At 35.6% G+C, this 27,182-nt stretch overlaps 2 protein-coding genes across 4 annotated transcripts in view; both read left to right on the top strand.

Moving 5' to 3' along the window:
- The first annotated feature begins 1,599 nt into the window (after positions 1-1,599).
- On the top strand, positions 1,600-11,227 carry LOC128677834 (putative uncharacterized protein DDB_G0282133). Of its 2 annotated transcripts, XM_053758969.1 has the most exons (4): positions 1,600-1,782; positions 6,755-6,916; positions 7,437-8,443; positions 9,821-11,227. In XM_053758969.1, the coding sequence occupies exons 1-4, from the start codon at positions 1,761-1,763 to the stop codon at positions 11,045-11,047; spliced, it is 2,418 nt and encodes an 805-aa protein (XP_053614944.1). In that variant the 5' UTR covers positions 1,600-1,760; the 3' UTR covers positions 11,048-11,227. The 2 variants fall into 2 exon arrangements, with proteins under 2 accessions (XP_053614944.1, XP_053614943.1); XM_053758968.1 differs by having other exon boundaries at positions 7,437-11,227.
- Positions 11,228-12,150: 923 nt separating this feature from the next.
- Positions 12,151-27,182, top strand: part of Dhc98D (Dynein heavy chain at 89D) — a 53,088-nt gene continuing 38,056 nt past the window's right edge. The window contains exons 1-29 of one of the 2 annotated variants that reach the window (XM_053758699.2): positions 12,151-12,275; positions 12,991-13,297; positions 13,855-14,046; positions 14,682-14,711; positions 15,356-15,496; positions 16,487-16,542; positions 16,894-17,124; positions 17,491-17,625; positions 18,463-18,533; positions 18,630-18,702; positions 19,094-19,182; positions 19,442-19,619; positions 19,753-19,899; positions 20,155-20,247; positions 20,506-20,696; positions 20,907-21,105; positions 21,310-21,557; positions 21,827-21,971; positions 22,364-22,477; positions 22,810-22,990; positions 23,402-23,554; positions 23,852-23,934; positions 24,140-24,266; positions 24,493-24,735; positions 24,885-25,054; positions 25,337-25,524; positions 25,869-26,030; positions 26,329-26,529; positions 26,763-27,054. In XM_053758699.2, the coding sequence (XP_053614674.1) occupies positions 12,991-13,297; positions 13,855-14,046; positions 14,682-14,711; positions 15,356-15,496; positions 16,487-16,542; positions 16,894-17,124; positions 17,491-17,625; positions 18,463-18,533; positions 18,630-18,702; positions 19,094-19,182; positions 19,442-19,619; positions 19,753-19,899; positions 20,155-20,247; positions 20,506-20,696; positions 20,907-21,105; positions 21,310-21,557; positions 21,827-21,971; positions 22,364-22,477; positions 22,810-22,990; positions 23,402-23,554; positions 23,852-23,934; positions 24,140-24,266; positions 24,493-24,735; positions 24,885-25,054; positions 25,337-25,524; positions 25,869-26,030; positions 26,329-26,529; positions 26,763-27,054 (4,440 nt within the window). In that variant the 5' untranslated portion in view covers positions 12,151-12,275. The remainder of the gene's footprint in view (positions 12,276-12,990; positions 13,298-13,854; positions 14,047-14,681; positions 14,712-15,355; positions 15,497-16,486; positions 16,543-16,893; positions 17,125-17,490; positions 17,626-18,462; positions 18,534-18,629; positions 18,703-19,093; positions 19,183-19,441; positions 19,620-19,752; positions 19,900-20,154; positions 20,248-20,505; positions 20,697-20,906; positions 21,106-21,309; positions 21,558-21,826; positions 21,972-22,363; positions 22,478-22,809; positions 22,991-23,401; positions 23,555-23,851; positions 23,935-24,139; positions 24,267-24,492; positions 24,736-24,884; positions 25,055-25,336; positions 25,525-25,868; positions 26,031-26,328; positions 26,530-26,762; positions 27,055-27,182) is intronic. The other variant, XM_053758700.2, reaches the window with a different exon arrangement.

The raw sequence follows: 27,182 nt of genomic DNA, 5'->3' as shown, positions 1-27,182 counted from the left end.
GCTTTGGTAAACATCATTTAATTTGGAATGTGACGTGAAAAAGTGCCTGTGAAGGCCTAATTTTTGAATAGATGATTTGATTTTGATTTTTGACTAACTAAATTCTAAACAGTTATGAGAAGAAAAGATACTGATGATCACAAACTGATATCGTGAGGAAAGAAAAAAAAAAATAAGTGAAAGCATATTTCATTTAAAGTATTATAGAATTTCCCAAAAAGCTAACAACCTACTGGCATTTCGGAACGACCACTGCTGAGAAAATATTACTAAAACACACATCTGTTAAACAATTTTAATCCCTACCATGCCATAATAGCTCACCATAATTGTTCTTTTTTGCATATTATTATTTTCTAATAGAATAACAAAGTACATGGTCCATTTTTTTTAAAGTTTAGATTTGTGTTTTACAGGTACGTTAGGTAATTCCGATATTGTCTTTTTTGGCTGAGACTCCATTCTCCATTCATTCACATTCGACCATCACCGTTTCCATTCCATGTATTGCAATGACAGCAATCGTACCATACAAACACATTTACGATTACATTCGTTTGGCACAAATATTTTTACATATCAATTACGAATAGAGTCATTACACTAAACAGTCAGGTCGCAGGCTGTTCACAAAAACAGCGTCGCTTTTGATTGTCATGTGACCTGAGACAAAAAAGGCTGTGTGCTAACTTTTGTGTCGTTGTTATTAGTGCATTCGGACGTAATACCGATGGTGAAAATGGTTCTATCAGTTGTTTTTGTCTAGTATGTAGTTACAGCTAACATTTAACACTAGTGTCAGATTTTTTCAAGTCGCCCCATTTAGCATCTAACGACGACATCTTGCGACATCAGCATTATCACAGAATTACTTGTTTTTGGTTGTTTAAACGTGCGCCTACTTTGTAAAATATAATCTCATCAGACTAACTATGCCCAAAAATATGGGTTGTACCTTAGGGAGCAGCGAATACACCACATTCAAGTACAAACTTTTCCTTTTTAATTTTTATTTAATTATTATTGTGCAATAAAGTTATTGCAAAGATATTAAAATGTTCCAAAAATTTCAAAGTTACGAATATTGGTTCTAAAAACTTATCAACTAGTTTTGATTAAAATTGAAATTAATGTTAATGCTAATGATTCAGTCAATGTTCAAGTTTATGCATCCTAGACCAAAGTTAATATGAAAAATAATGTTTGTATATCTGTGGAAAAATATCATTTTCCAAATTGTCCTGAGAGTTCTGACCAGAGATCGAACCTTATATAACTGTTCGGTGTATACCTAATAACTGTTATTGCTTAACAGTCATCAGTGGTCGTAAAATAAAAATATAATAATTCTACGTTTTCTTAAAAACAAAATTATGACATTCCATTACGCATTCCATACTCAAGTTCGACAGTTATCTAGCATTCTTGCAACCACGAAAACGAAGTAATTTCATAACTGTTGCATTCAGTGATCGATACATTGAGAACAATGAATCGATCGAATGGAAATATCCCATGATTCTGAACTGTGGTAGGGTATCAACATCCACCACTTCACAGGTATCTGAGCATACATACCGCCACACTTATACACAGACGCATTCGGTATTCAAACGTGTCATCACAATGTCGCTGTTTAATCTGTGTTCAACTTTTTAATTTGTGACAGTTATTTTTTTTAAATTGTGACAAAAAAATTGAGCAAAGGAAACACTGCAGTGAGGACTTTTGTGTTGTTTGTATGGTGCCGCACGTTTGAAATGTGGAAATTATTTGTTTTTGGTAAGTATGATGAGACCTAAAAGCATCGCAATAGTAAATTCTTAAGGATTGTGCCTGTATAGAGGTATATATGATGATTCAAGCTATATTCAAGAACCTTACATAAAACATCCTATTTGTACCAATAATGGCAGCAAATCGCTGTAGCGTTACTAGCCTTCTGCTTTTAAACAGGTCACTGATATGAGAAGAGCTTTCAGAAAATCTTTTTTAGTTCTTACCATGGATTTAGTAAGTACTTCCGCTGTACATTCCATGGTTCTTACTTCATTCCCATATTTTCTGACGATCTGTGACCGAAGAAAAAACATGCATTTCTTTCCGTGCAGATTGAAAAAAACAGTCAAGTGAAAGGGCTATAAAAGCTATTTTTGGTTTGCAAATTCTTACAATATAAGCCTACTATAACAGCTAAACAAGGCTATTTATCCTGTCCACTCCGTAAGACGTGATACTGTATCTGTATCGATCAACATCCATCGATCAACTTCGAAAGTTAGGTAAAAATAAAAATAGACCTGTGTTATGAGATAACTCAACGATACTATATTTTTTAGCAAATACATATAGAATATATTTAAACATCCAAGACCCGAGCCAATCAGAAAAATATCATTTTCCATCATGATCCGACAAATTAGCTTTGAAACCGAATATAAAATTGTAGTCGCAACAATTACACTGATTGGAAAGCTGATAAAAGTCGAAGTGCACAAATTTATTAATATAATATCTCACTGTAAAATAAAATTCACTGATAAAACGTACCGTTCCATTGGAATCCATTGAAATTACATGACGATATCACAGAATAAGTATAGCAAATTCGTATAGAAGGTTCACTTTAAAACAAAACAAAGTAAATTAACGTCCGTAGGTCTAAAAGTTCATATTCCGCTGATGGCCATTTTACTCCACACAAGGACATAAGTCTTAATTTTAGTGTAACCTAATTAACTTCTTCTTGAGGTGCCGATAATAATATTTGTCTGTCCGTGTCATCTTAGCATTTCCCCACTCCTTCCCAGCCCATAAGTGTCGGAGCCCAGAGACATATTTCCGATTTTTGCTTCTCTACTTTTCACGGTCTTCGGGACGCCATTTGTAAGAATGCAGCTAAAAATTCGCAAGGATGAGAGAGAGAGAGCTGTCAGCAAGCATTCAGTGTATCATTATTTTATATAAATGACCCCTCATGGGGTGCAATGGTTAGGTACCATACCTAGACGACTGGTACTAAGGCAGTAATTTAATGATGTTATCTGTGAGAGTTATAGCTTAACATCCCTAATGGAAGTAGCTGCGACTAGTATTTATATTTTTTGTTCCAGTACTCCAAATATATGCATTAAGATGCATTAGGGATGAGATTACTCTTTCAACTCTGCATGTTACCGGTTACCGGTTGCGTTCGGGGTTGTGAAGCCGCGAAGCCCTCAGTGTAGAAAAAAGTTTCAAATTTTGAAAATTCGGCTATGTTTTTACAACTTCCTCCTTGTTGCCTATCAGCTGCCTGGGCTGTGTGTCCTTTAGTCGCCTTTTACGACATCCACGGTAGGATATGACGGAAGGAGATTTCTTTGCTCTAGAGATCTAGAGTTAACTTTTGCCCTAGCTATTTGACACCTACCTACATATCATATAAAGTTTATGAGGATGTGTGTATGTATGTATGTTTGTTATGAAAATTGATAGGTACATTGGTAAAATATAACCTGGAATAACACATTGGCTACTTTTTATCTCGCAATTCCCGGGAGCGAAGTCCCGGGGCGCAACTAAGCATATTATATATTCTTCTATGTACTTCTACCCATATGAATCTATTACAGGATTTAAAGAAGATTGTCTAGTTACGTATAGTAAGCATTATACTATTATGATATAACTATTACATAACCAAAACAACTAAACGACGAATTCATTAAAAAGAAAACGATTCAAAGATAAAATGTGTACATTTTTCACATTTTATGACACTCTTAATCCGAAAGAATTTGGTCCATGGGTGTGGTCTCATAATGATTAACCCACATTACGGTGTCATAGTGTTTAGTGATTTATAGACAACAAACAGCCCGTTTCGACTTCGCTCGGGTAAAACTATAATAAATTATACAACCTTTCTCTTGAATCACTCTTTTTAAAAAACGTGGCGTAGTTTTAAAGCTAAGCATCACCCTACATAGGGATAGATAGACAGCGAGAAGCTACTTTGTTTATACTATGTAGTATGAAGTGATAATTCTTATGACTTGATATGACGTTGTAAACAGTACATAGGTACATTCTTGATATAAAGACATCAAGGTACTCTTTAGAACGTCTAAATCAACGTCTTTATTTGCATATAGATGCAAATAAAGATTATTTGATATATATGAGAAAAAATAAAGTCTTTCTTTTTTAAAATTAAATAACAAGACGTACTAAATTAAGATTTTAGTCAAACAATAATAAAATCTCCATAAATATATAAGTGGAAACCTGTTTTATTAAACAACGTAACTATTAAAAAAACAGATTTCATTTTACGTAACCGTATATCTATAAAAATAAAGTGTGATTTTAGGCGTGACCTGTCGACATAGGTCAATAGGGCTCGTCTAATAGGCCCCGTAAATTTAACACCGGAAGGGCACAGAAAGGAATAACAAATTGACGTTTGGCAGAGAATTATAGCATCTTTGTTACGTCATTTGTTTGTCCCAATCGAGGTTATGGAAATTGATTTTAGTGGACGAGATATTAATAGTGAAACTCATCTTTATTTTATGTTTCTCGTTACCATTTTAGGTATAGTTTATACGAATCTACTAAAAATCTACAATTAAACGTCGTGCATTTGTATCTGCCATAATCCTCCTACCAATTACATAAATCTGGGCTAGAAATCACACATCCTTTACTAATTTAGCTTGGTACCTATCCATCCCAACTAATATTATAAATGCGACACTAAGGTTGTTTGTTACCTCCTCATGCATTATCTACTGGACCGATTGTTATGAAATTTGATACCTACACGGGTAGAAAATAACCTGGAATAACACATAGGGTACTTTTTATCCCGAAATTCCCACGGGAGTTAAACCCCAGGGCGCAGCTAGTATATTAATAAATTACTAACTATGTACTTACATCTTAAATCTCTCGGAAAATGGCTAAGTATATGAAACGGTGGCTCTTATCCAATAGAACCACTCTATGTTCGTCCAACTCCCATGGATGTTATACAACGCGATTTAGGAATAGTTTGTAACTGGTTACAAGAATAGAGAAAATTTTCTTCTTTTGTAACCGGTTACAAAGTACAGTTACATACGCGGCCGAAATGGATAGTGCACCCTAGATATTTAAATTCCCCAAGGATTGTATTGTAATCGGAAAACAAACCTAATCGAAAATATATCAGTAAAAGCGATTGGTAACAAAGAAGGAACGAATTCAATATTTATTCGGTGTGGGAATACCGATGTTGGCAGTAATAAAGCTATCTATCAAAACTAATGTAAAAGTTCGTCGTCGGAGCGGCGTAAGTTTGCGGATTGTGGAACGAGTAAATAGGTTTATATGGTTTTACTAGGTACGTATGTGTGAGTGCAAAATATGATTGTTTGAAGTGGAAATAATAACACCTTAATAATAATTTTTCGAACACCGGTCAGGTCATGATTGAAAATTATATTTTTCATATTGAACTGGGCCTTCGATATTTATCTACTTAGATATATATGTATATGTTATGAAATATCACTATATTTTGGACCGGGGGAACTACACTTCGTTGAGTTCAACCTCATGACTTAACCATTACACCACCACCGCTTCGCTCGGGCCGACTTCGCTCGGGTAAAAACACAATAAATTATACACCTACACCTTCCTCATGAATCACACTATCCATTGGTGAAAACCGCATGAAAATCCGTGCAGCAGTTTTTGAGTTTATCGCTAACAGACAGATGCTTCTGAGGACTTTGTTTCATAATATGTAAGGATGTGCCGCTTCACCTTCGTCGTATATTGTGAAAATCAAAGGAGAGAAAGCTGAAATTCTTCTCATAGGCATATAACCTACAACGTATCGCTGTTGAATCTCAGTCCCATCGTAAGCCCGCCATATATCATAGGTATCCTTCTAGCTTCGCAACTCCTGGCTCTGTCTACCCTGTGAGGGAAAAAGTCGTGAAAGTGTGAAAAAATGAAACCTTGACATCCAGAGAAAATCGTCAAACAAGTACATACATTCCTTCAACCAAACATGAAGCATTTCTACCAGCTAATTTGCTTCATAGCCGTGAGAGGCGAACCCGCCTCGTATTAACTCGCTTTTTGCGCCTTTGATTACTGCCGTCGCAAAAAGTGTGAGAACTATCTACGCCACATATACTTACTTCGCAACACAATAGTGGAAGAAACAATGTTGTGTCGAACTTTAATGCAATTACGTTTCGATTCTACACGCACTGTGTTAAATTTATTATAGAATTTAGTAGCACACCTACTTACTTGCTATTGTTTCTTAACTGACTAAAATACTCCTAGAATACCTACTACAGTTTGGATTTTAGTGCGTGTTTGAGGCCTCAATCAAGTAGAAGATTATCTTCTTACGAAGTAATCGAAAGTTCAAGAATGAATTTATTAAAATTAAACATCTTTTATATTATGGAGAAAAAAATTTAGGAACTTTTCTTCTTTTTGCTGATATGTGGATTGGAACGACAAATACTTTTAAAAGAGCTTCTTTCAGAATTTTTAGCTTTATTAAATTATTATGTCTTTTGAGTTGCAACCGTTTTTAACCGTAAAAGTATTAGTCCTTAGATTCCACATGTTAATACGATCCAAATAGGATTATCCTTGCTATGTAACATCTAAAGCAGCAAGCCATATCTCCATATAGGATTTGTTTAATCTCAAAATTATATTACAAAAGGTTGTTACCTCAAAATTATATTGTTTCCAGTGGCCATAATTCCGTGGGCAGCATCTCAGAACGGGAGAGACAACCACGACCACGGGCACGGCTGGGACATCCGGCTAGCGGTGCCTGGCGAGCCAGGATCCGACTACCCCACCCTGGGTGCTATCCCCAGGACCTCCTTCTCTTGCGCTGGACGGGAACCAGGTGGGTTGCTACTTGAAGTTTCTATCTCTCGACTTCGATATTCCCAGACTATGACCCTATCAGCTATCTCATAAAATATATGTAGTGATCACATTCTAGGGCTGAACCACATGCTAACGGATTGTTATGGAAGTGACCACTTTTTATTATCTGAATAATACTTCAAGTTATTGAAAGATACCGGTCACGCGGTCACTTTTTGTAGACGCGGATATTATGCGGTGCATGTGGTTTATATAAATTATATTTGTTATTAGTAGGTATATCCGTTCGTCAGTAATATTTTTTCTCGGTGTTTGAGAACTTTTACATCGATTCACTTATTTCTCTATTTTAGCAGATTTTACTTCTAGCTAATGACTTGTACTCATGTCCAGTCCCTTCTTTCTTTTATTCTTGAGTGTATTAATCTCAACGAAAACTGGTTTTATAATTTAATTTATCAAAATGAATATATGAATCTACTCATCTACTCGAATAATTATCAGAAATTTAATAGATCTTTTACGTCTAATTGCAGGATATTACGCAGATTACGAAACCAGCTGTCAAGTTTTCCGAATATGTACAATCGGGGCCACTTATGGCTTTCAGTCCTTTCTCTGTCCCAACGGAACCCTCTTCAACCAAGGTGTGTTCGTCTGTGACTGGTGGATGAACGTTAAATGTGAGAAATCTGACACAGAATTAATTAATAATGGAGACAGGTTCAGTAATCTTAGACTGGGTCCTCAGTTGATGAAAGACATTAAGAAAATGCTCACTCATCCTATGCGCAATCCTTACGATCTTACATCTATGAGAGGAAATTTGATTGTTATGCAAGATTACAAACCTCCAGTTGGTCAACTGTTTCCCAATGAAGCTCTATTAGGAGGCCCAGGAAGAATCCCAAACAACGTGTATGTGCCAGCTAAACAAATTCAAGCACCGCAAAATTTTAATGACAATAATGACTTAGTTTTTGCTGCTTCCACACCTGAGCCTAGATATTTACCAGCTGCATTTAACACTATACAACCATCGACACAAGACGCAGAATTTTTCCAAAGGCAAAGGCAAAATGGCCAATATAGTCAATACAACGGCGTTCAAAATGTACAGACTCAACAACGGCTAAATCTGAACTCTAATGGACATACAGGTAGTGTGACTCAATCTACAAATTTAGCTTATTCAAACAAGTTAATCGCATCACCACCAACGCAACCTACATGGCCTACTCAGAACTACAATCAAGTAAATTTGCAGTTTGGAAAAAAACAAAAAATCAATTCTGCACCTACGCTCAATACACAAAGTGTAGTCAATACTCACAGAGGACAGTTCAATGAACAACAATCCCAATACAATAACGATAATCAGAAATTTTCTCAGTTGAACAATAAGAAACAATCTGAGCTAGGTTTAGCCAGACAACAGAATATTTTTAACTCCAATCAAGAAAAACAAGCATATACATACAATGCACCTAGTCCTCAATTTATAAATGAAATCAGTGGAAAACTTGAAGCTAAGCAAAATTTGGTAAGTACCGATTCATCACCTAAGCCTACAATTATTGCTAAAACATTAACACTTAGCAGACTTGTAGATGATCCCAAACCTGGAAAACCCAAATCAAGAATTACTGTAAAAACATGGATAGTTAAACCGTCCAAATCCGCAAAATTATTAAGTCCAACTCCTTATACTTATAACAGACCTACAAGAACGCCTACAGATGAATTTAATGACAGTACTCCGTACGTATATAACAGACCAACGACATATTCACAGACAGAAAGATTTGTAACAGAAACGAATGAGCCTTATGTGTATAATAGGCCATCAGTTTCTGCCAAACAAATAGTGACCACAAACGGTCCTTATATATATGATAGACCAACAGTGGCCGCTAAACAAATAGTGGCTACAGACGGATCTTATGTATATAACAGGCCTACAGCAGCAGCTAAACAAATTGCTACTACGAATAAGCCAATGCCATCATATGCTCCCCCAGCAGCACCTCGTCCGACGTTTTCTGGTCGACAGTATCTAGCTCCCATTATTGCAACTCCACCGCCAACGAAAGCTTCTTTAGTATATCTGCCTCCAACGACTTTTAAGCCGGCAGCTAAAATTTATTTGCCACCTGAAAATCAAACTCCAAGACCTGCCTTATTAGCAAGACAATATTTACCCCCTGAACTAGTTGAACCGACATATTTTCCTGGTGAACAACTTCGCCAAGCTGCTACTTCACCTACAACTACATTTACGTCTACAAGTATAACCACTACTAATACCCCGATATTTCCCCATATCAATAATAATCATAACAACCTAACATTTTCTGAGATACTTACCAAGGAAAATTTAGATATAACTGTCAATAATATTGTAAAGGATACAAGTAAAGTTTTAAATACAGCTTCTCCTGCTCAGTTTGGACAGTTGAAACAAGATAGTGCTATAGATTATCTTGATGATAAATACTTACCACCGGGACCAACTATTACAGATAGCGGTGAAAAACTAACATCCCAAACTCCAGTAGTTTCTAAAAGTTCAAAACTAATTTTAGCTCCTTCTGTAGATTTAGAACCTCCTATCGAAACTCAAAAAAACTATCATATCACTAATCAGTTATCTAACTTACCTTTTTTTAAGGAACCGCCAATACCAACAAATACAATAGAAAGAACAGTGTCGTTAAAGATATCTATACCAGAAAAAGTAGCTGACTACCTATTCAAACGTAACAATGATACTGACTTTAATCATTTGGAAATACTTAATACAGGAAGCAGCAACTATTTAGTACTAACTAATAATCATTTTGTTAAACCTACCACTACAAGCTTCATCCCTATAGGTAAATTGATTGAAGATAAAAATTCAAATATTTCTAATTCACAGGCCCTTTTATTTTCGCTACTGGCTGACTCCATCAACGTTGCTAAAGAATATAGTAACTTGGAAAAACAAGACACTACAGTATCCACAACTGCATTAAACCAGTACAAAGATAACGAAGACGTATCACCAATAACACAGAGGATATCACAACTAACATCGTCACAGTTTGGCAATAGTAACTTAAATTCTATGAACACTATAACAGCAACTAAATCTACTATCACTGAGAACGAGTTAACAGAAAACATTAGTCATAATTTTATTCAACAAGACTATAAACCTCAACAATTACAACAACCACCTACATCACCACCACAACAAGCGCAAATTCAAAGAGCTCGATTCCAAAATGCTGTCCTCGATGAAAATACAGGATACCCTTACCCAATCAATCCTCAAAGTGTATATAGTGGTCAGTTATATCAACTACCAGTGCCTGTAGTAACCAACCAGATATATAATAAAGATAGCTCTGCCAAACTTATTCTTCCCAATAATTTACAAAATACAAACTCAAATGAAAATTACAAAAGCAACAGTAATGAAGTGAAATCAACTCGCACAGTAGTTGAAAATGTTCGATCTGATAATCAAGGTAATAGAAATGATATCAATGATTTTCTAAGAGACGATAATGGTATATCAGCCCAAATACAAGACCAAATTTCAGGAACTATTAATCATCCTTCAGACAGCAACAAATTGATAAATTATAAAAAAGATCAAACATATTACATTTACACAAAACTAAATAATGTTAACGAAAATGTTCTTACCAGCCAATCAGTACAGCCGCACTTGCCACAAAATGCAAAATTAATTCAAACTACAAATACTCCAAAAGTCGTCGCGTTTCAGTTCATTCCATCGGTTAGTTATCAATTAGATGATGAAAAAGATCAACAAAGGATTTTGAATGCCTTTCAAATAGATCAGTTTGGTAGTCCAAAGCAGAAATCGGGTAAACTTCAAGATTCGGTTCAAGGTCGAGAAATTCTTACTAGTGATATAAATTACACAGTAGATCATACACCACCAGAACAACTGAAGGCACAATATAATGATATTAGCACTCTTTATAATGGACCATCATCCTATTCAGCACCTCAAGCTTCAATAGGTAATTTGCGATTGGCTCAGGTTAACAATTATAATTCAAAATTAGAGTTAGAAGACAACAGTATAGGGTATTCTCGTAGAGTACCAACTCGGCAATTTAATTTTTAAGAACAGTAGTAGTACACCCATGTGTTGAGAGATAGTGATGCGATTATTAATTAAAGTTACCAATATGTCAGTAATATATTTAAGCTTAATTTAGTCATAACTGTAAATATAAATAAATCTGCACCATTTGTAATTAGTAATTATGGTAGGTTATTAATCGTTATTTAAAATAAAAAATAAAGCGATGGTTTTGGGTTTTATTTTGTTTGAAACTGTTCTTTGAGTTACTAAGATTATTAAAAAACAGTATGTATTCATCTCATGATCCGCCATTTTGATCCGCAGCAGTAACTGGGCCAATCTTTCTTATGGAAAGATAATCTTGTGGATGGATATCTATCCATCCAGTTGATACCTTCGATACCCTTACCTTTACCCTTCGATACCCTTACCCCTACCTTTTTATTACATAAAAAAAATACGTGATCATGATCAACAAACTTTTCATTTTGACCCATGGAATAGGGAGTAGTACTGCACATTTTCCCGCCAGAGTACAGCACTGTATGTTAGGTAAACAAAAGCTTTGCTGCCTTTTGTTATGTCGATTAAAACGTTCTTTATTTATCATTTCATTATGAAGGCATTCGTTTGTGAAAATATACAACAATGTAGTATATTCGGGTGCCGAAATGTTGGGAAAAATCGTTTTCCATAACATAAAATTACTTCGAAAACTGTGGAATACGCCTCACGCTGTAAAATTTTCGAGCCAGTAAACGGTCGAAAAGAAGCTCGGAACACTTCACACGTGAAGACTTATTAAAATATGGACTTTCTACAGGTAAGATCTTCAGTCAAAATGAATTTTATATCAGTTTATGACCACATATGACCAAATAATACAGAACATAACCTAAGATTATGTTATTCTTTTCAGGATAATCCACTAAATCCTTCCCTTTTCCTTTAAACTCGCACCATGATTGCGTAGAAGGTATTGAAAATTGGCGCTTTTGTACCAGTAACGCCATCTGCGCTGAGCTTTGCGTAATATGCCCTATCCATGTTTTAACCATAGATGCACTATGAATAGAAGTGCGCGCGAAAATTTAAAAGATTGCCATGGCGACTATTCCGTTTCTATAACAGCGTGTTTGTTTATTTACATACATTTTGTTTTCTTCCTTAGTGACGTAAAATATTATTGAATAACATAAATATAGTTTAGTTTATTTTGGACGTGAAATATTATATAATATACTTAGAAGTATCCTGCAATAACGACGTAAGTAAACGATTTAAAAATTACATACTTAACAACTTATCTAATAGTGGGACAATAGATAACTCGAATATCTACCATGGTTTTTCTTATGAGTATTGAAGAGCTTTGATAGCTGATAGACAACAACAGCATTCCCAAAGACGGTTGACGCCGGTCTTTGAATAACAGCCGCAACTTCAAGATATGTTTGAAAAGCCCAGGGCTTTACCAACCTTTATTTCTACTAATGTTTTTACAAAATTAAAAAGTAGTTTTTAATTCTAGTTTTCGCAAAAATTAAAAACTAGTTTATATCTTATACGCTACAAGGGTATAGCATATAAGATATTTGACAGAAGATATTTATCACTTAATCAAGCAAAATCAACTGGACAGATTTCGATGAAATTACGTTAACGAGTACATAATAACCTGGTGTAGGTTTTATAGTACTTTCCCCATCCCAATTCCTAAAACAGTGAAGCCCTGATCCGCAGCTAGTGATATAAGAACATTACGACGACCCCCATCATTCTCTGACTGCTGACTGCTACTCTGGTCAAAATGGAAAAATGTGATCTTTTCCAGACTGACCTGAGTCTTGGATGTTCATTTTGTATCGTTCAGTTAGTATTCCATAACGCACATCTCGCTTGGGGCTTTTGGGGCTAACTCAATCTGTTTGATTTGTCCCTGTAAATTTATTTATTAAGATCAATATTTTTTTATCGACTAGATGTCGGACGCAGACCTAGTATCGATATACTCCAGTAGCTCGTACCCAGACGATGTCCCAGCCAATTTGAATCTACACACAGACCCCAGGATCCTATGGCTCAAGAACAGGATCCTCACAGCCATCAACATGGACGACGATGAGCTATTCTACAACATGTTTGACAAAGAGAAGAAAGAGAAGTTGATAACATTTCTGACTAGTCCTCTCAAGCCCAATGAACTATCCTTGGATAAAAGAACCTTTTATGTTACTAAGATCATCGTGGATAAACTTATACATGAAGATAAGGAGTTCACTGAGTGGCGTAAGAATAATTATTTTTTGTTTTATGCTTCGCCTGCGTTTATATCGTGTTGTTATTTTTGTCAATATCTCGGGTTCTAAGCAACATATCATTGTGAAACTGTATCAAATTCCATCCAGTAGTTTAAGCGTGGTGCGTCAGTAAACATACAAACAGACGGACAAAAGATCTAAAAATATTTTAACTTTTGTTAGTCCCATAATGACCTTACATAATCAATTTTCTTTAATATCATCCTATGTAAAGGCACAGCCTACCTACTTCACAGTTTTATTACTACAACTGTAAAATAAACTGCAAGTTTGGTCTTATTAACATTTTCAATCATAAATTATAAGAAGACACATTGAGAGTCAATTCACTAGAAGTTAGTTTCATAAAAAAAAAACAATAATTTATTTAAATTATAATATTATAATAACGCCTTGAATTATATAAGTATAACGTCTAAAATATAAGTTTTTGAACCATTAATAAAAATACTTGAACATTTTATGATCAAGCATTTTTTTAGCTTTAGACCGTTAAAATTTCAAAATTAATGTTCGAATTTAAAGGGCTCATTCCACCACCGCCCCCGCCGCCGCCACCCGAACCAAAGAAAAAAAAGGGTAAGAAAGGCAAGGAGCCACCCGCTCCCCCACCCTCGGAACCGGAGACAGAGGAAATAACAGCAAAGAGTATGAAAAGCATGAAGAGTGTCAAGAGCATGAAAAGTGTTAAAAGTGTTAAAAGCGTGAAAAGCAAAGGTGTTGTATATAATTATTCCGTCTTTTTAAAATGATATCCGAGATGAATAGTTTTTAACTTAAAAACTGAGTGGTTACAACGCAATTCCTAAAGAGGGCTATCATCAGTCAGACAGTAATAAAACCACAGCCAAATCTTTAAAATTTCATAGTTTTTACGATATACAAAACGTCACCCGATCCTAGCGTTCCAAATTAAAATAATATTGTTTATTTTAAATGAATTTTAATTAGGAAATGCAACTGTCGAGTACTGATGCCCTGAACAGTATATAAATGTCACCACCACTCCAACTAATCTACTTTGTTAATCATGTTTATGATATAATTTTACATTTATCGTCAATTCTAATCATTTTTTATTCTTTATTCTCTCTTTCGAATCCCATTGCAAGTGAGTCGGAACTTTATATTTCATTTATTAATGACATTAATAATAATATCATCAAATAAATGTTTTAAGTTTAACGCGTCTATGTATGTCAGTCTCTAACACCGTAACTTACAAACGTACAAGCCGGTTTTAATAATTTTTTTACCACAGCGAGGGCGACATGAATCTAGTATTTTAACCAAGATTAATATTGGCGATTTGTTTCTTTTTTTTATTCATAATATTTTTTTTTGTATTTCAGTTAGTACAGTAGAACCGGAACCAGAAGCAGGTAATTATATTAATAAACTACCAAAGTTAACTGCAAAAAAATAATGAAATCATAATAGCTCGTAATAAATGCTTTGACCATTGATCAGAGGGCGAAGTGCGAGTTCGCATTTCACTTCTCACCATCGAATCGATTCGAAGTGAGTCGCACCGAACCAATCACATTTCTGACCATGTTTTGACGAATTATTTCCACGATGATAATTCGATTGTAGTGTGGTGTTATGTATATTACTAGCACCGTAGCGGCCCGTTGAATCATAATAAATTATACACCTTTCTCAGGAATCGCACTATCTATTGCTAAAAACCACATTAAAATCCGTGTAGTAGTTTATCGCGCACAGAACGAGACAGACATACGCGGCAGGACTTTGTTTTATAATATGTAAAGACAACCTACAACCAATTGTATTTTTACATTCATAGTTATTAGCACTAGGTATAGTAATTAATAATGCTTTAAAAACCGAAACTTTTCTAATTAACTAGGCATATGGCAAAGTCAAGCTTATACACCCTAAAAAGTACTCCTTTTCGGAACAGCAGCTATAATTATTATCAGTATAATGATGTATAAGTACATATTCAACGAAAATTATAATAGATAGGAAAAAAATAATAAGTATTTTATTTATATCTTAGAACCTGAGGAGGTACCATCTAGTATCGTCGAAGACGTCCAAGTGACTGAAGAAGAAATGAGGTCTGAAGAGGAAGAACCGATGGCAGAAGAAGAAGAAAGACCACACATCCGCGAGGAAGATATTTACAGCTTCCCACCCCGTATGTTATTAATCTAGCTTTTTGGTTTCTAGTGCTAGTAAAAATACATCAAGCGATAGACACAACGCTGCTAAATGACAAGTTAAATAAAAATAGCAAAAACAGTGGGACCGTTTTAGATATCAAAATCAAATCATTTATTCACAAATTAGACCTTTTTACTTTTAATGTTACATTATACATTTAGTAATTTTTTACACATTTCGGAACAGACATTTCGGAACGCCCACTGCTGAAAGAAACAGCGTTGGTCCCTATAATGTCAGAAGGGCTTACCAATTGTACATATATTTTTTTTCTAAATATATATGAATATTTAAAGGTATTTTACATTAATACAGATAAATATTGTGTATTCTAGCCGATGCAAGAATCTTTGATATCGTAGGAATTTCAAGATTTAATAAAATTACTAGTATATATCTTTGTTTAAATGCATTTTTTTAATAAATATGGATTATTATTTTTTTAATGAATGAATGAATAATTTTATTTCAAGTAACCAGGACTCATTGTGTTAGTAGTACTTAGAAACAATGTTAATAGGGACACAAAATAGTTGTTTTTAAATGGGCCATTCTTGCACCACTCCCCCCGAAATGGCACATGAATGTTTGACATAGTCACAGTATAGCCTGTCAGCTAGCATATTTGACGCTACTACCGCTCGCCCGCACCCTGTCTACCAGGGACGCGCACCGTTTACGCTTTGTGCATAAAAGCAGTCTACACCTGCTTCGGCAAACATCCCTGATGCATTATAGAAGCGTGGCAGCCGCAGCAGCATCCTAAATGCGTTATTATACTAGACTCGGAGAACGCCGTGAGCTTTCTGAGTATAGTTAGCCCACAGGCTGCACGTATGGAAGGTTGTGCAGAAGGCTCTAAACAGTGTACTTTACTTTTTCGTTTTCAATGTTTTATTTAAACCAGAAATGAAATAATGTTATATTATTTTATATTTTTATTGTTTTATATATTTTATTACAGCGCCCGAAGATGTGGACCCAGATGTTGATGGAACTCTTGAATACTACACAGTCATTGTATGTACAGTTTTTTTCCAAATATTGATAGCAACTTTTAATTCACACTGGCCAGTATTGTAGTACACGTCGCTTGGCAGTTAAACATGAACATTGCTGCATTTTATGACTGTTATCCTAAAATGATAAAATTAATTTCTTTGCACTCTTTATGGACTTATTCAGTGTTCTTGAAAATTGACACCAAAAAATGTTGTTTTCTCAAATCGGAGCCCAGGACATGTCAATGAAATTCAATCGAGGAATCAACATTCGGACGGGATTTAAACCTTTTATTTAGGCCGCAGGCAATAGCTTTCAACTATGTAATATTTTTTTTATAACATGGCCTTCTTCTTCTTTAATTTCCAGAAATCTATTCCACGTATAATCCAGTACCCCAAGCTGATCCCGGTGTTTGGCGCGTTCACTCCTCAAGTGACGCACCGCAACCGTCGGTACCTGTACTTCATCAGACTGGCTCCGGAAGGCATCCCTCTTAGCAAGAACGACGAGCTCACTAAACTTGAAATGCCACAGTATCTGCTGTTTGGTTCCACAACTGGCAGAGTTCTTATGAGTCTTGGGTTGCATTTGAAAGAGGTTACATACTTTTATCTTATAAATTTTGTTTTCTATATTTTTATTTATGAGCAAGACAATTGGCTGTCTTACTTTGTCTGTATTTGAGCAACAATTTCATATTGGCCAAGCAATTGGCCAAAGGTTTGACTGGTAGAATATCTTATGACAATCTCTAAATGACCTCAGTGGTCATCGTGACTGCACTGTTTCGGGTTCGAAACCCGGTCAGGTGAATTTATGATTGATAATGATATTTTTCAGATTAACCTAGTTCATGATATTAAATATATTTTCACTGAGTTATTGCTCCATACCTAAGTCTCGACTTAGACTATCTAATGCGTAATTTGTCCATATACATTTAATTTTAATATATGATTTCAGTCATTCATTCCACTGTTCGAGCGTCAGTTCCGCGAGATCTCAGTGCTTCAGAACACTGAGACCGGAGCAAATGCCATGTCGCGACAGCACTCCTTCGCTGGCAAGCATCACAAAATGGAAGACAGCGCGTCACAGGTCCGTTTCAGGTGCAGTTACTACCAGGGCCTGAGTAATTATATTAGAGCAGATACATGCAAGTAAAACTGGCAAGTAACTAAAAGACACAGCGCGGTCAAAGTCTCCACCTCTATCTGGTTAACTTTCCGATTTGGTTCCTCTTTCCTACTGCGAACTGCTGTGGTCTGGAATTCTCTCCCCGCTTTCGAGGTTTCCCGAATCCTAAACTTTAATGATCTTCAAGATGAATGAATAGGCATTATTTGAGCTTGCATGTAACACCTTAGACCTCATCTGGCACGTAAAACGATCTTTGAGCTTGACACTAGCGAGCTAGCTGCTGGCGTGTATTATCGCTCTTAAACTAATTGAAGATGCAGCCTATCTTAGGGTGCGAATATAGGGGAGCGCTGGAACCTTTGTAAGGACATGATCTAGCATCTTTGTATGTTAGACACCAGGACGCTTCTCTCCTTCATTTTGAGCAATACACCGCTCTGGTCATTTTTGCGAGTAACGCCCAAAGATAGTTCTTTCTCATCTCGGAGCCCTTTACGCTGTAACTTTATCGGCTGTACGATTCTTGAGACTGTCGTCATATTTCCTCCGGTTAAGGTAGCCAACGCAGCGAAATCAGTAAAGATCGTAGCGACCAACTAACTGCATGTAGGCTTCGATAAAATGTATGTCACCAACATATTTTAACTAGACCAAGACAAGACAGTAAACTAAATGCTAGAAAAATATACAGGGAACTGAAAAATTGAAGCTCCCTGATATATAAAGGCTCGTTCACTCAAAATACTGTTCTGGTATAATAGATCATGATGTTCTAATTATGTCCCGAATTTGTAGGTGAATTATCTTCGGCCATCAGACTATCGCCGAATGTCCAATATAGCAAGAGGGGAAAATGCTGAAACGAGGTAAATATAATGTTTTTTTTATTTTACCTGTATACTGGTACTTCAAATCAGATGTGTTGATGTATTTTTATAGTAAATTCTGACATTTACATTCAGGATCAAAAATATGCGAGCAGTATCCCAACAAATTGTTGTGGCCCCAACGCTGATGACACATTCTGACGAATCGGTAAGATTTACTAGATGTTGCCCGGGGCTTCGTTCCCCTGAAAATTTTGAAATAAAATATTACATAGCAATCTTGGATAATGTACCTTTCTAATGGTAAAATAATTTTAGAAATCGATTCGGTAGTTTCGGAGATTATTACCTCGAACATACAAACTCAAAAAAGCTTACCTCTAATCTACAAATGCATTATAATTATTATATTATTAGTCTAATATAGGCTAATAATATTTTATTTTTTAACTAAAACATGACTGACATAAATCAGTTCTTAGCAAAGCTTTATTTCTATAGACTTTTACTTGATATGAAAAAAAATCCGATCCGACATTTTTGAGCTAAATCATAACTTTTAGAGCTAAAACAATTCTGGTCACCCTTTATTTTTTCAGGACTTAGATTTGGAAATTTGCGAAGAAAATAAAACTACTGCACAAGAAGTCATAGCTGATATTCAAGCATTAGTATCTATTGTGGATTGGTAAGAAGACACTTCACGTTCGTATGTTCGCGGTTTCATCCGGGGCTATGGCGAAGCCTGTGGTCGGCTTAATAACGGCTGTCATTTTATATTCAGCTACCTGTCTGACATCAACCCTCCTTGGAAATGTTATTGTTGCCTATCAGTTGCCAAGGCTATTTGACCCTTAATTCCCAACGATATAGAGTGGTCCAGGGCGACTAAGCACCACAAGTATATTTAATTCTAGTCAATATTCTTACAAAAGATAAACTTCCAGGACCATCGAGCACATCGAGGGTGAAATCCAACTGCCCATGCCTGTGATCCCGATGCTGACTGATGAACACCACGGCGGGTTGATGATTATGGATCCGGATCTGATCAAGCAACTAGAAGAAGCCGTCATGTTGTGGCAGTCCCATATTGATACTACAATCGCTGCTTGCTTAGCTAAGGTGGATTGTTTTTGTGTAATACCCGTAGAAGTGTAAATTAGCCGTCTTACCAGGCAGTGATTACAAGATCTAAGATGCCATAAAAAGCTAAATTATCAAATTCAAAGATATAATTCAAATGCATTTATTTTAGAGTCGCGAAGGTAAGGGTCCAGTGGCAGAATACAAGTACTGGCGCGAGCGAGATGCCGAGATATCCTTGATCGTGGAGCAGTTGAAGCAGCCCATGGTGGTGAAGATACTGTCCTTGCTGCAGAAATGCGGCTCCACGTATTTAGAGGTAAAATAACCTAAGTTATCAATTTGAACGGTGAAAACGATATAGCAAGAAAGAGTGAAGTGAATACATACTCGCATTTCATGATGTTTGTACGATTTGCGTATTATTAATAATATTGGCGCTGTATTTTAAAGAACCTTTAGTAATCTTAAGTAACCATAAGAAAGGCCCAACAGTGGGGCCTTGGGACAATGGTATGTATAAATTGATCTGATGATTGTTTTGCTTGTTGACATTAAACTATTTGATTTTTAGGGATTCCACAATTACAAAGAGAGGCTACTCGAGCAGTTCAATCTGGCTGGAGATAATTTAAAATTTCTATCAACTCTGATGCGCTTTTTTACAGTAAGTATGTGTATATAAGTTATTGTATATTTGATTTTGAACTAATAATGTCAAAAACTTGTAATTTTACTAAATCTCAATATTATTTAGCATTTATATATTTGTATTAATTGTTAAATATGCAAACAAAGGCCTGCCTTTTATTCAGAATTATATTACCAAATTATCACGATTTTGGAAAACTTTATGAAGAGATCTGATCTGTGCCTCCCATATGGTGGAAACTCCAAAGGACTCAAACATCTATCCAATTCTTAGGTGATAGAAGACGATTCTCCGCTCCAGCAAGTAGTGGACATGTTGCCTGAGATGATGGAGAGCCTGTACATGATGTGGGTGCTGTCAAAAGGCTTCAGAACCGACGAGACCATGGTGCCTCTCCTGCAAAGGTTGTCTTGGGCGCTCTGCAATAAGCTGGAGAGGTTTCTTAATGTGCACAAGTTGTTTGAGTGAGTTTTCAGGTTACGTCATATACCTACATATATAAATTAACACCTAGTTAAGAACGATGAGGTAATGTGTAAAAATGTGCTAAGTCCCGTTAATATAACATTTGTAGTTATATCTTCTCTCTTCTTGTTTCTACTTTTGTCAAACTGAGCCAGAGTAAGTGTCCCTAATCCAGGGCTGAGGTAATTATCACTGACTAATATTTACAGGAAGAAGAACGAAACGATCCTGAATCTAGCGAGAACAGGGCAGAAGATCATGGAGATGTGGCACTCGCTGTACAGGGAGACTCGTCACAACATAGAGATGAGCGGCAAAGGCGCTCGCTGGGAGTTCGACCAACCTCTGCTGTTCACTACCTCTGATTACATCGGAACTGTTGCTAGGGATTTGGGTGATGTTATTCAGGTATTTTCAATCATTAGTCATCCACATTTTTGAGTTTAACTACTACATTTTCCCAAAAACAGTATATTATTTACGTGTTTTTCGAACTTATATAATAATTATAAGCTTTGCCTAATTTTTTCCATGCATTCTCAAGAAATAGCAAGAAAATACCAAAGTATTTTATCTTAAATCATTCATTTAGTAGAATTCTCTATCATTCAGGTTCTGATTGACTTCGAGCGTATATTCGGGTCTGAACTCAAATCAATCATTAGTGACCCCACACAAATTGATGATGTCCGCAAACGAGTCAAGAATCTGGTTTATCCTATCCGGACCATTGACTTTAGTATATTCGTCTTCGACAACAAGGAGAATTGGGACGTCATTATGGGAGACTTTTGGAATGAGGTGCGGTACTTGGAGGAGGAAGCCAAGAATTATATTAATTCAAGTTTTGGTAGTTTGAGGTTTGTTGCATACTTATTACTTGTAATTATCAAATGTGTTCATTTAATTTGTGAAATTAATACGTACATCTAAACATAATACTTAAAGATTTGTATCGTAATTATATTTTACTGTCAAAATTACTGTAGTATATATAATTGAATATATAATTGAGACTCGATTTATCAGAACAACATCTGAGATTTTAACCTGCATCTTTCGGTGTAGCTTCTGACTGCGCCATCAACAAGCGTTACACCATAGATAATAATAAATACATTCTCTCCAGGTCATCAGAAGAAGCCCTTACGGTGTTATTAAAATTCCTGGAGTTCGATCTAAGACAGTCCATCAAGAAACAACTCGCCACTAAATTTGAACTCGTCATGCGCCAATTTCTCAAGGAGATTACTGCCATCGAGGACAAATTCACTGTTTGTATCTTAATCATGTTATGGTCATCCTATCATCAAATTTTTATTTTCTTTTCTTTTTGAGTCAGCCTCTTGTTGCCCTAACTTTACATTTTATATTTTTCACATTCAAATGTATAATAGCGGTTTTTAAATCAAACATGTTATATACACACACACCTTCCATTCGTGTGCATAATGTTCTTTTTTTATGAAATTGCTTTTTATGAATTTGCGTCATCCGAACGTCTTATCTTAAATCATTCATTTAGTAGAATTCTCTATCATTCAGGTTTTTATTTGATCATAAAATATATTTCTTCAGTCTTATGTCTGCCTTCGTCTTCTCTACAGAATAGGCAAAATTTCAAACTTCAATAAATTTATTTATGTTTCCAAAATGATTATTCTAGCGATTCCGCAAAAATCCTCCACTACTGCGCAATCATCCCCCCGTGGCTGGGTGTATATACTGGGCTAGAGCCATGTTCTACAAAATGAAGCAGCCCATTATGAGATTCCAGAAGGTAAGATTATCCAAATTCTTCAATAAAAAAATATAATACCAGAGTCTAAAGTGCCTATATTTTTTCTTCTTCATCACCCTTTATCTTTTTTCGTTTGGGTTCGGATGTCCTCGTACGTTTGCGCTTGAGAACCCTGTTCCGTGTTGTCAAGGGGTTAACCTTCAGATCTCTTTTTGAATATTGGACCACCATGTGAATGGTGACTACCTTCACCTTCATACCTTTAGGTTTGTACCTAGGGAAAAGACTGAACGCTTAAAAGCAATCTATTTTTTATACAAATAGTTACGTCTAATACTTCTTCGTCGTCATCAAAAACGTATCTTCAAAAGGTTCCAGAGCTAAACGACTGTGAGCAGAAGCAAGAAGCATTTGTACAATACAAAGCATTCTCGAGAATGGTCAAAGAATACGAAGACACGAAATATAACGAATGGGTGCACAATGCTTCTCGTTTCGTCGATAATATCATGAAGAGGAACATACTGCGGGTTGTTTTCAAGAAAGAAGAAGGTAACTATTAAAATTTACCAATTTATATCCACATGAATAAATATAAGTGTTTGTATATTCATTATACGAGTAACTACTGAACAGATATCTAAAATACCTGTAAACATTATGATTTGCATTCGACTGTACGTACCGTTTATAGTCTTTATGAATCGCTTCTACAATATTTTGAGTATTATAAATATATATTTCCTTTTTATAAGCTGACGACATTGATGATGTCAGTAAGTATATATTATAATACGCTGAAAGCTATTAAATTGAAAGGATTGCATGCATTTATACTGGTTTTTATTCTTAGACCAGTATGTTTTTATTGCTGTGACGATTCATTTGCTATTTTAATGTAATTTTGCATAATTTTTGATTTTGTGACGAAGTGTCTTAGAACAAATAATATATCTTTACTAGAACAAGCAGCGTCATCTGGTGGTCGCGGCGGCATGCAGGTGACGGCCGCCGGCAAAGCATTCTTGGCCAAGAAGAAGGGCTCAGTAATGTCATTAAGGCCCGCCGATATTGTGAATAAGGAAATCGCTGATAAACGCAAAAGAGATAAAGCATGTGAGTAAAAAAAATACATCTAAAATTATTCGTTCCCAATAAAAAGTGGTAGGATTGAATGCATAGTTCTTATTCGAGTCGACTCTGCTTTAAAATGCATGCATAGTTGAGTTATAGATATTGGCTTGTCGAGCGACTTCGAGAAGATTTGTCTTTTCTTGCTTAAATGAAGGAGTTGTGAGATTTTTTTAAATAAATGCTTTAATAGAAATATTTCGTCTACAAAATATTTAGCAGTATAATCTTCCAATGAGAATGTTAATGTAACATACCTATGCCTAATTATTTTACATAAAGTGATGCTGATGAGAATACCTGGACAACACTATGAAAACGTCAGATCTCCAAGCTCAGTCTCACTGCTAGCTAAGGAGGGTTTGGTAAAGTATTTTTTATTTATTTATTATCGATTCCTATTGCTATAATTCTTGACTTTACAATCTCTTGCACTTCTGCCTAATCGCTTCATATATATGTTTTTCGTCGCTTTGTAGAACGAAATAGTTTGGATGCGTTGTCCATTTGCGTTTGCCTTTTTATACCATGCACAAATATATTTGAAGAATTTGTAATTCCCTTTTCAAGACTGACGTAACTTGGCGAGACCTGACAGTCCACAAGCTCATGCAAGAATATAATCTAGAATTCACGCCTAACTTTGACAAAGAAATATTCCTAATTATCCATGAAGCTGAGTTACTGGAACAACTAGGTAAGCCATTATGCCATTAATTTATTTAATAATTTGATTTCAATATGTTACTAATCAGTTTATCTTGTAAGCAGTTGCTTTTGCTTAACATCTGCTTTTATATTGCTAGCATACGTTTATTCCTTTTTACATTTTTCTCCAGCTTCAGCAATTTTAATTACACCTTTACTATTCTTATAAGCTTTTTACAATTTAACATCATTAACTTGGAATTTGGTCTTCCAAGGATTTGATCTTCCTTCAAATATTCGCGACGTGGCTATGCAAAAACCGCGTCTATACTACGAGCTAGAAGCATTAGAGGACGTCATTACCAAATACAATGCTGGTTGCTCCTCACTGTCACCCTCGGAGACTTTTCTGATGAAGAAGCACCTCCTTGATATGGAGAGACATATATTACCGGGGTTGACGCGTGTCACTTGGACTGCACTTGGAATCAATGACTACATCCAGGATATCACTAAAGGTAAAATTAATATATGCCCGGGCATATGCCCGGTCTCTAGCTGTACCACTTAAGTTATTAACATAATATGTTACCAGACCAAATTTTGACTTATTTCCGGTACTTCGAAACCTGCATCTGAAATAAATTTAGTATTTTTTTAATATCAGGCCAGAATTCTCTTCAAGCTGTATACAAGCAACTAAAGATGGTGGAGAAAGAAATACAGTTCCTAATTGATCAGCTGCAACTGTTTGACCTATTCCCTGTGGTTCGCCCCAAGGATTACGTTGATCCTGAAACTGGACTGCCTGATGACACTTGGCTTTACCCTTGCAAGGTATCAGTGCAAGTAGTTTGTAGCTATTACTTAGGTCCAATACTTCAACTTCACATTTGTCGATATACAATTTGATTACAAGACAAGGTAAACTTACAAACTAACAAATGACTAGATTCACTGCGCATGAAATCTATGATAACATACTTTACTTAAATCAGTGTAATTTTTATTAGTGATGAACAGGAGATTTCTAGGAGATAAATGATATGCATAAATATAGTTTTATTGAATCATAATTTACATTCATTATAACTTCATAAATTGGACTTTATTCTGCAGACGTACTTCGTAGAAGTAGAAAACGAGCGTCTAGAACGAGTGGCGGTAGTATCTCGTATATACGACCGCATCGGCCCGATTCTGATGAAGCTGGAATATCTCATATTGGGCACCAGCACCGGGAAATCCAATGTCATGCATTCTTACTACGGCTATTGGGAGAAGAGGATCTTCAAGGCCATTATTACGTGAGCGTTTCTACAAAACAATTTTATCTATGACCAAATTCATAGCATATTGCGAGAGTTTGCATAACTAGTCTTACATTGAGAAAATGCAGAAAAAAGACCTCTTAAAATTAACCTGACCTGATAAGATGGAATCTCTGCTTGAGAAAAGCTGCCATTGTTTTGTACTTCTTTTGTAGTATAACTTTTGTGATGAATAAAACATCCCAAGTGCTTACCTAGCTTTATTAGTATACAAGTAGAACTGTATTGTAATAAATTGACATTTGAGAGAGATACAGATGTTTTTTATCCTTTTGTAATATTTACTGATATTTTACTAAGTGTGTGTTAACATTTTCTAGGTTTACAATAGAGAATTTGGAACAGTTCCAACGAATGTTGAGCGAGAAGTCACCGATGTTTCAAGTGGATGCTGTACTGGTACCTCCCGACATCACCATGAGGCCCACGTCAGCCGAGTGCTGCAATATCGTCGGATACAATATTAAACATTTCTTGAACAGGTTTTATTATGAACCATCTCAATGAGAGTATCATAGACTTCTTATTGGATATATAAGATTTCTTTTAGTATTAAGTTCGACATTTGATTACAGTACCTACGTTTCACTTAGAAAAATATAGTTAAATAAATAATTAAAGCTCAGATAAGCCCAAGATCCACCTCGTGGGTCTATGTGGATCGGTATGTTTTATCGACTGCAAGTCCTTCCAAAGCACGGAGAACATTTTCTGTCACCAATTAGTCGGATAGAAAATACATTCAACATTATTCTATATCTATTTAAATTATTATTTCAGATTAACGGCATTCCCTCGTTGGATGCTGAAGACATGCCTGCCTTGTGCTCCGCAACGCATCGCCGAAGCGACTGGCAACGAGTTTTATGTATTTTCGTATTTCGAGGACGTACTCAGAGTGGTCACTGTCAATGATCTCACGCTGCTCATACAAGATACCATATACAGATTAACCCAGGACATCAATACCTATACTCAGAAGTATGTATCATTATCATCTTCTTTCTCTATTTTAAATTTAAAGCTTTTCCAATAATCTGTTTTTCCAATATTTTGTTCCATAGTTATAACTATGATTTTATTATATTATTCTATAAATTGTACAATAAACAGTTAATCTAATTATTGTATCATTAATAATAATAATAATCTAATTATTTTTCTATTAATAATCTATTTATTGTTGTAATTGTTCATTAAAACTACTATTTAAGGTGGCAAAAGTACCAGCACCTTTGGGCCTTCGACAAGCACCTCTCCTGCGAGAAGTACATCCAAAAGCATGATCAAATCCACAAATACGACGAAAAGTTTTTCTTCTTCGAAGATATCATAGCAGAGCTCGACGCTCATGTTAAGTTTGTTGACATCGGTGCTATAAGAGTAAATCTCAGACCTATTATAAAGCAAGTGCAGGATCATGCGCAGGAATGGAAGACGACGTTGGGCCAATCCATAGCTACAAAGACTAGGATGAACATGTACGACTTGAAGAATCAGATTGATGTAAGTAATCTGAAAGTACTGATCTAAATCTTAGCTTAGATATACAATAGGGTGAAATGGTTCAGAATAGGAGTTTTGTTCTGTGTTAAAGCGATAACACAGTCGATATGAATGAATGTATTTGTGTG

Source organism: Plodia interpunctella, chromosome 18 (assembly GCF_027563975.2).
Source record: "Plodia interpunctella isolate USDA-ARS_2022_Savannah chromosome 18, ilPloInte3.2, whole genome shotgun sequence".
NCBI lineage: Eukaryota > Metazoa > Arthropoda > Insecta > Lepidoptera > Pyralidae > Plodia > Plodia interpunctella.
Note: the sequence above shows the minus strand (reverse complement) of the source record. Positions and strands in the feature narration are given on the sequence as shown.